We start from the raw sequence: 13,430 nt of genomic DNA, 5'->3' as shown, positions 1-13,430 counted from the left end.
TGGTAGCTCGGTAGGGGTCCGCTTCCGTTACATGCGTTTATTCTGATTCCTTTTGGCACTCTGAATAGCTCGTCTTGACACAGTTGACTGTGACTCCAAGTGGCTGCCTTGGTTGCCTAAGGTTAGTCCGCATGTTTCTAATTAGCGTAGTTCAGCAATCCAGACCCCCTTCAACGCTAGCCATGTAACTCCATACAAAACACAGGATTGGCGGCATGCCGAGGTATACCGATCTGCATGATGCCGACAACCATGGCTCGTATATTCCACAAATAGCAGTAAGGTAGAGAAGCCGGTCCAGCCTTGAAAAAAATAATCTAACCCCATATGCAGGAAGTGCACCACTCGCATCTAACTTGATCTAGGGTAATAGTACTAATGTAATTTATAATTGCCAAAAACACAATTTTTTGCATATTTATTTAAACTGTAATCGAAGCACGATTATTCTTTTGAAAAGCATCAATTTTCACCGTATACCATAAAAATACACGTGAAAAAGTTTATTTCTTCCTAGCTGACTGACACCAATCGTGGTATGGTCCTACATTTGTGGTATTGAGTACCTATAGTGGTGGTAATACAGAAAAGTTGGAAAACACTGCATATATTTCAACTGTAATTTATTTTTGAAGCATATTTCAAACACAAAAGCAAAATTACTCAAAGACCAATGCATTATCTTGATCATGCATTCCTCATAAAATCTTAAGGTTTCCGGCATATTAGTACGACTTGTATGGAAACTATGAAGTTTGGAACCTCTTAATAACGGAGTGGGAAAGTTTAGCTTTTACACACTCCGTAGAAGATCAAGGAACATTTCATACTAGGACTTCTTGGAGCTAGGATTTTATTCCACTAAAACCGCTATTAGTACTAACACCACCATGGGATCACTTACCCCAAATCTAAAGCAATCTAAAAACTCATCATTTTCTCTTCCGATTTGCATTTTTCTACGAAATGGACATGTAATGAGTACCAAAGTTCAAAGAGTTATCTCGCACCACATCTAAAAAGTAAAGTGGATCGATTGGGGTTTGTTGCAACACCAAACATAATCAGATGTTTGTAAGTCGGTAGAAGTTGCCTGTCTGTTACACCTGCCGAATCAACAAGCAGTATAATAAGCGTATCAGAATATGGAACCTCTTATAACCGTGGAACTAGTATAAAAGCCATGCGAGACGTTTTCTTGTCATGTCATGTAGTTAACGAATCCATTTACTCACCATCTAAACGCGTTGTAGTGGTAGTACACCAAACCCAAGCCGTACAAAAACGGTGCATCTCTCCAGTGATCCGCTTTCAAGGCATAGTATTTCTGGTACGCTGATAAAGCTACAACAAACAAAAAAGAAAACTCCGATAAGGCAATTGAAGTGTTTTTCCTGATTGCTGTCCACCGAATCTTGGAATGTGCTGTTACCTTTCTCGTAGTCCTCTAGCAGCAGATGAAAGTGCCCAAGCTTACAGTACGTTTTCGGATCAATATTGATACTGTCCGTTTCACTGTCACTCGTTTGCTTTTCCTTTAACACGGACACTTCTTTCGCGGACGCACTTCCATCGCCATTCGCGTTAGTTTCGTCAACTGAGGACGGTTTCTCCGAGGGCGCCGACGTCGGCACCGTTTCCACAGACATGATTTCCGCCGGAAGATTTTCATCGATTTTCACCTCCGTATCGCACAACGGATTGACTTCCTGCTTGATTTTAACCTCCCCCATCCCACCCCGGTCATTCCCGCTGGCCGCATTCGAAGATGTATCCTTGCCCTCCTGCTTCTCTTCGTGAGCCTTTTTCTGGTTATAAGCTTGTATGAGCATACGTTCCAGGTACTTCACCGCCTGTCGAGTCACGGGACGTGAAAGATGGAAAGAAAAACCAAACACAAACACCCATCAGTAATTGGCAATTGTTTCGTGATCAAAACAAAACCATTTCAAGGTTAAACACAAGAGGACGGAAGACACCCACCTTCAGCACCAGCGCCTTCTTCTTCAGGTTTTCGGGCGCGGACAGCTTCAGGAATCCATACTGGCGGCTGGAAGGGAAGTTTGATTACGTTACGATTTAGCACCATCTCTTGAAGATCCCCGGCTGGATCGGCTACGAACCTATCGAGCGAGGCCAGTGCCTGCAGCTCCTGCGTGGAAACGCTAAATTCGCCGCTTTCGAGGATCATCCTGTTTACCGAATTGATGATGCCAAAACGCGATGGGTGGAGGGGCGGATCAACGGGCGGTCAGCGGGAGGCACTTTAATACACAAAAACAAAACACACAACCAACGGAGCTAATGTACGGACATATCACATCATCTGGCCACGGCTTGAACCGAGGGTGGCCTTATCCGAAACCAAACGGTATCCGACCGACCGATGCGTAAACTCCGATATTTATGCGATCGTACGCACCAAAAATTGTGATAACGCCGAACTTCTGTGAGCTGCCATCAAACTACACCAGCGGGCCAAAATGTCATTGCAACGCTCGCAAAAACTGGAGAAACATAATTTGGAACGTTTAAAACAATGCTGAATAAGCGCGTCGCAATACAGTTTCCTGTGAGCATTAAAAATCTTGCCAATTGTCAAAATGATGACTAGGTATGGATCAAATACAAAAGAGTCATTCTGGGCATATGATTTTTTATAAAAACTGTTCGATGCTTTCTATTGTACTCATATCTGATCTGGTTGTTAATATTCCCCGATTAAAAACCCTCATACGAAAGCTCGCTGATGAGTGTGAATATATTGCTGCAAAGACTACGAGACTGATTCTACCTTGATATTTAAATGTATCTTGGCAAATACCCTATTTGACAGTTTGGTGCAAATTGTGTTCTGACAACCTCAAAAACGATCCAAGAGAAAGACGCAAAGAAAACAAAATCCTCTAGCAAGCTAGGTGTAGGTGCGACAGAAGAAAATTAGCTGGTATTCTTTAACAAATCCATTCGGTGCGAATAGTTCGGCCAGTGGCAGTCGTACATGCCAAATTCTACGTCGCATTCTGCTTTCGATTTCAAAGGGCAAAATTAAGCGCAAGCCGACAGGCTCCGTGAGTTTCCTCACACGGACAAAATCCAAACTTCGGAAGCTGTACTCAGGTAAGCAAGGAGTCATCGAAGATATCGTTTTTGCCTTGTGGAGATTTTCCACTGCTATGGTTTCTCAAAGCCGATAGGCATAACTATTCCAAAACTAACAGTGCGAAACGATTCGCGTTCTCGGCCAGTTTCTATTCGGCATCCCTTCGATGATGGCCTTTGATGAGGTCATGATGGCGTCGCGCCGTCGAGATGGTTTTACTGCGCTGCAATCCGCACCGAATAGAGATGGTTGACTTTTCGGGATAGGAGATAACTAAATTGCCTATGAAAATTCCACCTACCATTATGTAATACCTAAGCATGCGGTGAAGCCATGAACAAGATTTTTCTCGATCAAAGCAAGGATGTCTGCTGCAGGTCATTCGACTTTCGCTTGCAGTGATGCAGTACATTAAAAATAGAAAACATTGACCGCGAATGAAAAGTGAATCAATCCATACATTTTTCAAGGGCTACCGCTCCCTCATTGGCGACATAGGTATAAAAACTAGTGGTTAAAAAAAAAGGCATATCGCTCACAATTGGATCAGCTGATGTCCCAAAAAATTAAAACATGTCGTTTTTCTTTGGTTATATTGTTGTCATATATTACAACTGGAATACAAACAAGATAACAAGGATGTGGTTTGTGGTTTCGTGCAGCCTGATAAGAATGGGATGTTCTCTGTTACATCAGCCAAATGAAATGAAATGAAAACTTGTATCATTTTGCATAAATTAAATTTTCACAAAATTTGTTCACAATTCTTATCCATGGTTCATCATTTTTTTTACAGGAATGAGTGACGGAAAAGTTAAAAAAGACGCAACAAACAAGGAAATCATCAACATGAGCGACGCTGCAGGATGTCTGGACCGGTTCATCGGAGATGTGAGCAAAAACTCGGCTACGAAACAGATTCTAATCGGTGCCGGAAGTGGATGGTATGCCTTTGTGACATAAGTTTTTTTCCCTTTGAAACAAAATTCGATCAAATTACACTATGCTTTCTAATATGGTTTTAGGGCAACCGGATTCATTACGATGAAGGTCGGCAAAATGGCAGCAATTGCTGTGGGTGGTGGAATAATTCTGCTGCAGATTGCCAACCAGCAAGGAATCATTTCAATCGACTGGAATAAGGTACAGAAGAAGGTGGACAAAGTTACGGATAAGGTGGAGGAAGCAGTCACTGGCCAGGGACCAAGCTTTACGGATAAGGTAGGTCTCCAATCGGCATGCGTTAACATTTGGAACGCCTTTCTTCTCTTGGAGAGATGAGACACATCATATACAATTCATCTGCTTCTTCATTTATTGTTTTCATTTCGTATCATTCCACTAAATTATATTTATATTATACACTGGCTTCACATTTTGATTTGATTCATCTGCTTGCAGGTGTTTAAGTACGCCAAAGAAAACTCTTACATGGCCACCGGGTTTATCGGTGGTTTTCTGATTGGACTTGCTTCGTAAACGAGAATCAAGCGAAGCAAGAAGATGCAGTGTTGTACTGCGAGGAAAACTGAACACGAGGATGTACAAGGATAATAATACTGTAGACAAAACAAACAACTGATATCAGAAGTAATTCCCCAAATCGATCGACCGGTGAAGCATTTGCAGTTTTGATAACTTCTGGAAGAGAATTGTGGAATCGTCCGTAGGCATAATTTATTTTCATCTTTTGTGATTATCCGTAACTTTGTCTTGGTTTTGTGCCTTAGCGAACATGCTTTAGCACATAATAATAAATTACATTCCTATCTGCTTTTAGTTGCGATAGGACGAACGAAAAGATTTTTCCTTTTACTCTCTGTTTCTTTTCTTTTTTTTTGTATATCCATTTTCCGAAGGAGTTCTCTTTCTGTTAACGGTATTGATGTACTCATTTGTTTCATGCTAGGCGTAAAAATGTCCACTTTAACACCTTTATCTAATAAGAATGAAAATGTCCAATCCAACAATTGATTCGCACCTTCTATTTTCTGATTTTCAATAGGCGGAACGCTTTCTCGATCGTAAGCTAAACCAGGCCGAGGACGCACTAACGAAGCGCACGAAGAAGGCCAAAAAGTGGTATACGAACTTGATTGGCGATGAAACCGGCTGCAAGGTGAACGATCTTCACATTTTCCTGTGTGCCTTTGCGGCCGGTGTTGCATTGGGCGTAGGAACTGCCTAAAGAAATAGATTGGAATATGATATCCCAACCACAAATAGGATTTATCGATGCTCCGGAAATCAATTAAGCGACCAACCGGAGGAACATTCTAATCATTCGAATGAAAAAGGTACACCTCGTGTTTGTTTTCAAATAGAAGAGTGGAACGCGGAAAATCAGCTCGCTAGGTGAAATTACAAAACACGGTAAAAACATCGTTCATCCGGTTAGCAAACGTTAGCGGGAAAGAAATTCCTCCCAATCATAATGGAAGCCTCCTCGAATCTCATACTGTACTAAACGATTCATAAACCGTACTATCCGCGTCGGAAGAGAACACATTGAAAGCGTGGTTTACTTGTGATCAGTAAGGATTATTTATGTGTTGATTTCTGTGGAAAACCTTGATCACTTATTTTCCAATTCCTTTTCCATCTATTTGCCCGATGCAACTGTCGTAGAGTTTAAGAAGTGTTAGCTTTGAAATGTGTGTAACAACTGTGTACTTAATATAAAGCGTATTTAAAAAACCAAACAAAAACACACTAGACGGTAACGTAAATTAGGCACCCTGTGTAGATTGATGCTGAGGAGCACAAAACATTTGTAGGAGTGTGCAGTGTGTATCGATCGTTTCGGTTGCATCCAACACAAGAACAAATATCTGCAGTGGCGACATGTGACTGAAGAACAACGCGTACCAATGAAACAATCAACAATATGCCCAAAAAATACAGTCCTGGAAGAACGGTGATCAGACTCATTTACTAATTTAAGTTTTTATTTCCGCTGTGAACAATAATTTTGCTTTTATTTCCATACGTTCCGTTTCACTTCTGATGCGAATAAAATAAATCATTAAATTGAATGGCAAACATTTTACTTTTTCCGAGTAATGGTTCAGTTTCCAGCTAGAAAACCACCCTCAATAGGCAGCGAATGGCCGTTAATGAAGCTCGAACGATCGCTCAGCAGATAGATGATCGGTTCGACCACTTCGTGCACTTCCCCAAACCGCCCGAGTGGAATCTTTGCCTTCAGTGGATCCGCTTTGGCCGGATCGGACCAATTATCACGACCCATGCGTGTCAGTATCACCGTCGGATTGACGCTGTTGACACGGATCTTTTTTGGGCCCAGCTCGAGGGCAAGATTTTGCGTAAGCCCATCAATGGCAGCCTTCGACATAGAATACGCGCAGTGCCCGTGGATCGCTTTCAGTCCGGCAAGAGATGAAACGTTCACGATGCTTGCTCCCGCTTCCATCTTCGGAACGAGAACCTGCGCCACATTGAAAGCCGCTTTTACGTTAACGTTGAAGGTACTGAAGAAGAGAGAATCATTTTACTAACTTTGCAGTAGACTGTGGACAATTCAACGCACCTATCAAAGTCACCTTCGGTTAGCTCCAGGAACGGTTTGATGACCGCTATCGCCGCATTGTTGACCAATCCGTCCACCTTTCCTAGCGCCCCCAGCGCCGATCGCGCAGCACTCCAATCACTCAAATCGACCTGTATGATTTCGATCTTCGGACAATCCTTTTTTAATGCTTCCAGTGGACCCGGCGAGCGTGACACGGCTATCACCTTGGCACCAAGTTGATCCAGCGTACGGCACAGTTCATTCCCAATGCCTGCATCGGAAAATGAGGTAGTACAATAATTCTAGCTACTAGCCTGCTTAGCACTGGTATCCTTTCGTCCTTCAAATCGGCCTACCTTGGCCAGCACCGGTTACGACGATCGTTTTGCCCTTCAAAGAACACTCCATAGTAATCCGCACGAAGTGGTGTACTCTACTAAGGGAGATGCTGTGCTTTACACTTATCTTATCAAAGTGAATTTAATTCCGATCCACAATAAGCGACCATCGGATTGGAAGTGCCGTTGTTTATGGCCACTAGCGGTCTGATGTGGAGGAGTGAAAAGCGGGGCAAACAATTGCACAGCGTCCAGTTAGGGGTTTGGAGGGTATTACGGACCAGTTTAAGACATTTTTCATCAACTTTGATTCATATTTTCATAAATGTTCAACAATAATGTTGGTAGGTTGGTAATAAAAATGGAATGCCTTAGAAATTTCATGCCAATATTGCCCCCGTCGATTATGTGCCGATGATTATTTACTTCTATTGGAAAACCATACACAGGAAGTCAAGCATCATGACGATGCCGGTGCATTTAAAATGGCATTGCAATATTTTAAAACACACATTGTTCTGTCGTCCCACTACCAACACGCACCCTTATCAGCTGATTGCGTGTATGAAACATCAAAACAACTCGAACCGGTGACGGTAGTTGTTACGGATTGCGCTATATACTATCCTGCCACTATAGTGTTAGTATGTTTGCACGTCCAGCATCTCATGGCGAAGGAATCAAGTGTTGCTGGCATGATTATCGTTCAACTTGTCGCGACAAACTCGCGGGAATAGCAGTCTTTCGCGAGCCACTGCCCTAAACGAAAAGGAAAGTAGATTCCTCCTCCTTCAGCTCAGTGTTTGCCAACCAGCGGTGTGTTGTGGTCAGTGCGCCGGACGTACGTAAACGAGCATATTTTTACGCTGCAGTATCGAGAAGCAACTTTGTGATATAATAATATCAGCAGCGAGAATTTGACTCTTAATATCGTCATTGGAACATTTTCCACCATCGTAATGGCTCTTCGTACATTGTTTGCGAGTAGAATTTCGCAACTTAAACCTATCGCAAGTGGGCATGCGATTTTAGCACGTTCTTCTCGGGGTAGGTATTTGCCAGGCGTACGAGTTCGGGATCAAGTGTATCCTTATAGTTGCAGATAGTTTTGTGCGTATTTAGAATCAAACACTAATTGCCCCATCCTACTATCATTTTACAGCGGCGTCAACTGATAAAGGTAAGCCTGATCGACATCATCATTCATGATTGCCTCCTCGTTGATCGTGTCGTCATGCGCACTTGAGACGGAGTAGAAAAACTTGCCAAGGAATGAGGCGATAAGATAACTGACATCGTTCTCTCTCCGCTGGAGGTGTGTTGCTATGTTTGATGGACAATTAAATGATTCTTCTCCCGTAATCTCTAACCGGCCTAGGTCCCACCTTTAACTGGGAAGATCCGCTAGATCTCGAGTCGCAGCTGAAGGAAGATGAAATCGCGATCCGTGACTCGTTTCGGGCGTACTGCGAAGATAAACTGCTGTCGCGCGTGATCGAGGCCAACCGGAATGAGGTTTTTCATCGCGAAATAATGAACGAGTTAGGCTCGTTTGGCGTCCTAGGCTGCACGATTAAGGGATACGGTTGTGCCGGTGTAAGCAACGTTGCGTATGGTCTTCTAACGCGTGAGGTGGAGCGAATCGATTCTGGTTACCGATCGGCGTTCAGTGTCCAGAGCTCGTTGTGTATGGGCGCGATCTATGATTATGGAAGTGACGCGCAGAAGGAAAAATACCTACCCCGGTTAGCACGCGGCGAACTGATCGGTTGTTTTGGGCTGACGGAACCGAATCACGGCAGCGATCCGTCTTCGATGGAGACAAAAGCTATCCACGATCCGAAGACGAAAACGTACGTCTTGAGTGGTAGCAAAACATGGATCACCAACTCACCCATTGCGGACGTGTGCATCATCTGGGGCAAAACGGAAGATGGAAAGGTGCGGGGTTTCATCGTCGATCGATCGGAGAGTGCCGAGGGGCTGGCAACACCGCGAATCGAGGGAAAGTTCTCGCTCCGTGCCTCGGCAACCGGAATGATTCTGATGGACGAAGTGCGCATCCCGGAAGACAACCTGCTACCGAACGTGGTCGGTATGAGGGGTCCGTTCGGGTGTCTGAATAATGCCCGGTATGGCATTGCCTGGGGAGCGCTGGGTGCAGCTGAATCATGCCTTCAGGTAGCACGAGGCTATACACTGGATAGGAAGCAGTTCAAAAAACCACTAGCTGCAAATCAATTGATGCAGAAAAAGATGGCCGATATGCTGACGGAAATAAGTCTAGGATTAACCGCTTGTCTGCACGTGGGACGCCTGAAGGATCAGAAACGGTAATTAATGGATGAAAAGTTAAAGAGTTCTGTTCTTATTCTTGTTAACGATATCTTTTTAGACATACGCCCGAAATGATTTCAATGCTCAAGCGTAATAACGCTGGAAAAGCGTTGGAAATTGCTCGTGTAGCCCGCGATATGCTGGGCGGAAATGGAATTGCTGACGAGTACCACATCATCCGCCACGTGATGAACCTAGAAGCGGTCAACACCTACGAGGGTAAGGACAACGATCAAAACCTGTTGCCAAGCGATTAACCAAGATTACTCTTGTAAATTTCAGGAACGCACGATATTCATGCTCTGATTCTAGGACGTGCAATTACTGGATTACAAGCATTTGCTTAGCTCCGCATGGTGGTTGTCTGTGAAGAAATATTATTTTGTAAATAAAAAGATTTTATTACTTATTCAAAATCAACACCCAATCATGGTTTCTGTTTCATAAGACCCTTCAGAAACGGATTCCCTGCAGCCGACATTCGCAACCATCAAATCATGCAGAAGCTGTCAAAAATAAAGTAAGAAGAATCGAAAAGAAGAAATCAAAATAATCTTCCTCCCTTTTCCACCTAATCACTTGTTCAGTCCTGTTCTGCAAAACATCATAGTTGCCGACAGAGAAATGGTGATAAATTTGAGAAATTAAAACGTGACACAAGTAAATAAGGAGGCAACAGCAAACAGCTCGATTCAGAATGGAAGAAACGAGCTCGGCAGACACGAAAGCAAGTCAACCAAAGTCACCAGCGGATGCCCTGGCGGCACGTCGAGAAGCGAGACGAAGGAAAATCTTAGAAAATTCTAACAACAGGCTGTCCAAAATTGTGGGCCATGAATTACCGACTGCACCTGCCGCTGATTCTGGCAGCGTTTGGAATAACAGTGAAGACGCTGCAAGAACGGAGGCTTTGCTGGCTGACGTTATCGCTCGAGCTTCCTGTGAGCCGCCAAATGCAGGAGTTGGTAAGTTATAACACACTTTCAGATAGTCATGAAGTTCGATGTTTTATAATGCTCCTCCATGATCTTGTATTACCAGAACCCGCGAACGAGCCAACACCAATAATTTACCCTGATCCGGAGGATGAACGGATGGAGTTTATCAACCCACCAGTGGGTTCCCTGTTGTCATCGGGAGGTTTAGATTTTGGTGGCCCGAATGGTCTAACCGGTGTCGGGCAGAATGGTGATATCTTGCAGCTACTCAACTCCATCACACAAGCACAAGCAGGAGCTGGTATGTCGGGGCCTGGCATGGGCCCACCGGGTACGGCCGGCACACGTCCTGCGCCGCGAAGCAATTCACGCTTCACAAGAATTTTGCGCTCCAAAATTCATCTTATTGTAGCCTCAATTGCCGTCTATCTGCTGTTCGCCACGGGTAACGAGTCGTACATCGGTGGCAACGTGTTCCTACCGCTGCTTGCCTGGGAACTGCTGGAGATAGTAATGTTCGGTGCGTCGGAAACCGGTGCTGCCGGGGGCCAACAGCTACTCGGGATAGTGTTCTTGCTCGGGGGCATTCCAATTAAAACCTCCCAAACCATCATGAAGCTCCTGAACACCGTTAACAAGGTGCTGAAAGATGTAGCCTTTTTTATGTTCTTCTTCGTCCTCACCCACCTGCTCTGGAGCCGGTTATGGCTAGGCATCGAGCTACGGTACGTGCTCGGGTACGACCAGCTTGAAGGGGACAATAGTGTATCCGCAGAAGTGGATGATTTTGTTTCCTCGTCGTAGTGTTAATCGTTTTCGTTTTCTCGACTTGTCGTTGTTTTACCGTCATAAAGAAGTTCGGAAGGTGTTGGGTGTACAGAGTTAAAAAGGCATTTTTTCTACACTTCTCTTCCGGCAAAGTTCTAATAATCATGCAACTTCTTTTGTCTAATCACACGTCACTAAATCTATTTTATTACCATTTTATCTTGTCGAAAAACTGTTCCCAGTCCGGTTGCAGTAAACCGTTCACAAAAAGGACGAAAACTGTTGGTGGAATACAAAGAAAAATTGTGGGGCTCCTAAATAAAATCTGCTTGACAATGCTGAAAGATTGAGTTAAGAATGTTTGATTTTTGTTAGAGAAAAGCAACGTTGTAACAAAAAGACCTTTCGGATCAAACTTAATACACAGAACATCTTTTATGTATACTATTAATAAGCTTTATGAATTCTACAAATGTCGCATGATACGTTCAAGTACGATTAATATTTCAGTAAATAGCGATACAAAATGCAACGTAAATTGGATCGTTATTGAACGAGTGGGAAAAAAATCAAACATTCACACACGCCGGTTAATAGAACAAGATCAATTCCTTAAACCTGTTTTTTAGCACGGATAAATGTAAAACCATAGCAACATGGACTGCAGCAAAATCTGGTCTTCCATGCGTTTAAGCCAGTGTCAGAATTTAAAGATAGATTTTAACTTGTTCACTATACCCTTCTTGCTCTGCATTGTCTCTTCTGTCGGTGTTGGTGGTATTTTCGAAGAAGTTGATACTGTCCCTGCCGATGGCACTGTTTGGTGATTGATTTCCTCTCTCACCACTATTTGCTCACTCGTGTCCCTATCCTGTTGCAATAAGTTGTGCTTTGGTTCAGCTTCTTCCACGACGGTTCTGGGTTGGATTACTGTTGGAGCTGTACTACGTTCCTGGGCCGGATAGGGACACCCGAGTTCCTATGGGCGAGTGGGGGGAGCCTTTTTGGTTTTGGCTCCTGTCGAACTCAGCGCCCCCTTCGACGAAGCAGCCGGCGACGGTGGCAAAAGGACATTCTTCTTTCGGACCGCCTCCACCTTGTCTGAGGCTAACATTTTATCCTCCCATGCTTTCATTTCTTCTTGGTAACGCTTTTTATCTTCTTCCGCTTCGCGAGTATATCGTTCCTTCTCGGCATCGGGTAGTCGCTTCCACTGATGGCCTAGGCTCTTCATCTGCAGCTTGTTTTGCTCTTGGGACAGGCCGGGTTTCGGTTTATTGTTAGCAACGAAAAGCAGGTACCCGTTCATTGGGCGCTTCGGGCGACCGAGATCCTTCATTAGACGCTTGTGCTCACGTTTGACCTTGTCCTCTTGCTTTTGCTGTCGCTCCAGCTTCAACTCCTGCTTCTGGGCATCGGTCAGCTGGCTGAGGTATTTGGCGTTCTTCGCCAGCCATACGGTCTGGTCGCGCTTATACTCCTCCTCAAGTTTCGCCTTCGAGGCCTGATCGAGTGCTTGCCACTTGACCGCCGCTAGCTTCGAAATGTCCGTCGGAGAAGCGGATGGGTTGGCGCTGGCCAACGATGAACGGATGCTCTGCACGAACCTTATGTAAGCATTGATGGGACGTTTTGGCCTCTCTGGAACAACCGATTTCGACACACCCCCGTCATCGTACACTACGGCAGTTGCATGAAAACCGGAACAGTGTGTAGTTGTTGCTGGTGCCGTTTGTCTAGGTTCCGGGAAAAAATAAAATGTGTAAGCCTCCAAACAAAACCATGCACATAACCTTGATCTACGGGCAAATCCAACCTTACCTGGATGCTACTAATAAACGAGGACTGCAAACCAGTCTGAACAGAGAATTGAACTGCATTTTATTCCTTCAACCGCGTTGTACAACTTTCTACAAAATATAGCACGAATAATATGTATGAATACAGTTTACTTTTCACAACTTCTTCTTCTTCTTTCGATATGCGAGTCGGGGTATATCCTCCTACGCTAAGTCGAACAATTTGTTCCCTTACACGTAATCAGAGGCGTACCAACTCTGTCCGAACTCCTATGAAGGGGCTCGTCCTTTAGGACCGGCTATAATAGCCATATGTCCACCCGCCGTCCACGGGAGGGATAATTCCTTCCGTTGTCAGGACACAAGAACTCGTGGTCCGCTTGATTGTCTCAAACGGCACGAGATGTGCGGCAGCTAGGATTTGTCTGACCTGAGCTCCAGCTCGGCGTCACCACGCGGTCGTGCCGTAACCTTACTTTTCCGCTAACCCTTTCAGGAAACTTATGCACTGCTAACATCCGCTCTGATGCACTACCGAACTAGAACTGACTTTTCACAACAAGCTCGCTTTCCTCCAAAGTGAAGCCAACTTGTGTTTGACAGCTGGGGTTTGTT

At 44.4% G+C, this 13,430-nt stretch overlaps 6 protein-coding genes across 6 annotated transcripts in view; 3 read left to right on the top strand and 3 right to left on the bottom strand.

The window, feature by feature from the left end:
• LOC131266054 (histone demethylase UTY) overlaps positions 1-1,732 on the bottom strand; it is a 74,692-nt gene extending 72,960 nt beyond the window's left edge. Inside the window, exons 1-2 of the mRNA XM_058268404.1 lie at positions 1,433-1,732; positions 1,236-1,344 (exon numbers count right to left, since the gene is read on the bottom strand). Of these exons, the coding sequence (XP_058124387.1) occupies positions 1,236-1,344; positions 1,433-1,649 (326 nt within the window). The 5' untranslated portion in view covers positions 1,650-1,732. The remainder of the gene's footprint in view (positions 1-1,235; positions 1,345-1,432) is intronic.
• A 1,154-nt stretch (positions 1,733-2,886) lies between these two features.
• LOC131266079 (FUN14 domain-containing protein 1) lies at positions 2,887-6,145 on the top strand. Its single transcript, XM_058268433.1, has 4 exons — positions 2,887-3,120; positions 3,900-4,047; positions 4,129-4,324; positions 5,109-6,145. Exons 2-4 carry the CDS (start codon positions 3,902-3,904, stop codon positions 5,289-5,291), a joined length of 525 nt encoding a protein of 174 aa, XP_058124416.1. The 5' UTR covers positions 2,887-3,120; positions 3,900-3,901; the 3' UTR covers positions 5,292-6,145.
• Positions 6,032-7,318, bottom strand: LOC131266075 (L-xylulose reductase). Its single transcript, XM_058268429.1, has 3 exons — positions 6,992-7,318; positions 6,654-6,906; positions 6,032-6,594 (listed from the first exon to the last, which is right to left on the bottom strand). Exons 1-3 carry the CDS (start codon positions 7,041-7,043, stop codon positions 6,171-6,173), a joined length of 729 nt encoding a protein of 242 aa, XP_058124412.1. The 5' UTR covers positions 7,044-7,318; the 3' UTR covers positions 6,032-6,170.
• Positions 7,319-7,687: 369 nt separating this feature from the next.
• LOC131266063 (glutaryl-CoA dehydrogenase, mitochondrial) lies at positions 7,688-9,724 on the top strand. Its single transcript, XM_058268413.1, has 5 exons — positions 7,688-8,020; positions 8,136-8,153; positions 8,352-9,306; positions 9,369-9,529; positions 9,593-9,724. The coding sequence occupies exons 1-5, from the start codon at positions 7,933-7,935 to the stop codon at positions 9,655-9,657; spliced, it is 1,287 nt and encodes a 428-aa protein (XP_058124396.1). The 5' UTR covers positions 7,688-7,932; the 3' UTR covers positions 9,658-9,724.
• Positions 9,725-9,860: 136 nt separating this feature from the next.
• Positions 9,861-11,360, top strand: LOC131266071 (uncharacterized). The gene is made up of 2 exons (XM_058268424.1): positions 9,861-10,275; positions 10,352-11,360. The coding sequence occupies exons 1-2, from the start codon at positions 10,008-10,010 to the stop codon at positions 11,050-11,052; spliced, it is 969 nt and encodes a 322-aa protein (XP_058124407.1). The 5' UTR covers positions 9,861-10,007; the 3' UTR covers positions 11,053-11,360.
• Positions 11,361-11,408: 48 nt separating this feature from the next.
• On the bottom strand, positions 11,409-12,972 carry LOC131266074 (transcription factor A, mitochondrial). Its single transcript, XM_058268428.1, has 2 exons — positions 12,838-12,972; positions 11,409-12,752 (listed from the first exon to the last, which is right to left on the bottom strand). Exons 1-2 carry the CDS (start codon positions 12,894-12,896, stop codon positions 11,996-11,998), a joined length of 816 nt encoding a protein of 271 aa, XP_058124411.1. The 5' UTR covers positions 12,897-12,972; the 3' UTR covers positions 11,409-11,995.
• Positions 12,973-13,430: the final 458 nt, after the last annotated feature.

Source organism: Anopheles coustani, chromosome 2 (assembly GCF_943734705.1).
Source record: "Anopheles coustani chromosome 2, idAnoCousDA_361_x.2, whole genome shotgun sequence".
Taxonomy (NCBI): Eukaryota; Metazoa; Arthropoda; class Insecta; order Diptera; family Culicidae; genus Anopheles; species Anopheles coustani.
Note: the sequence above shows the minus strand (reverse complement) of the source record. Positions and strands in the feature narration are given on the sequence as shown.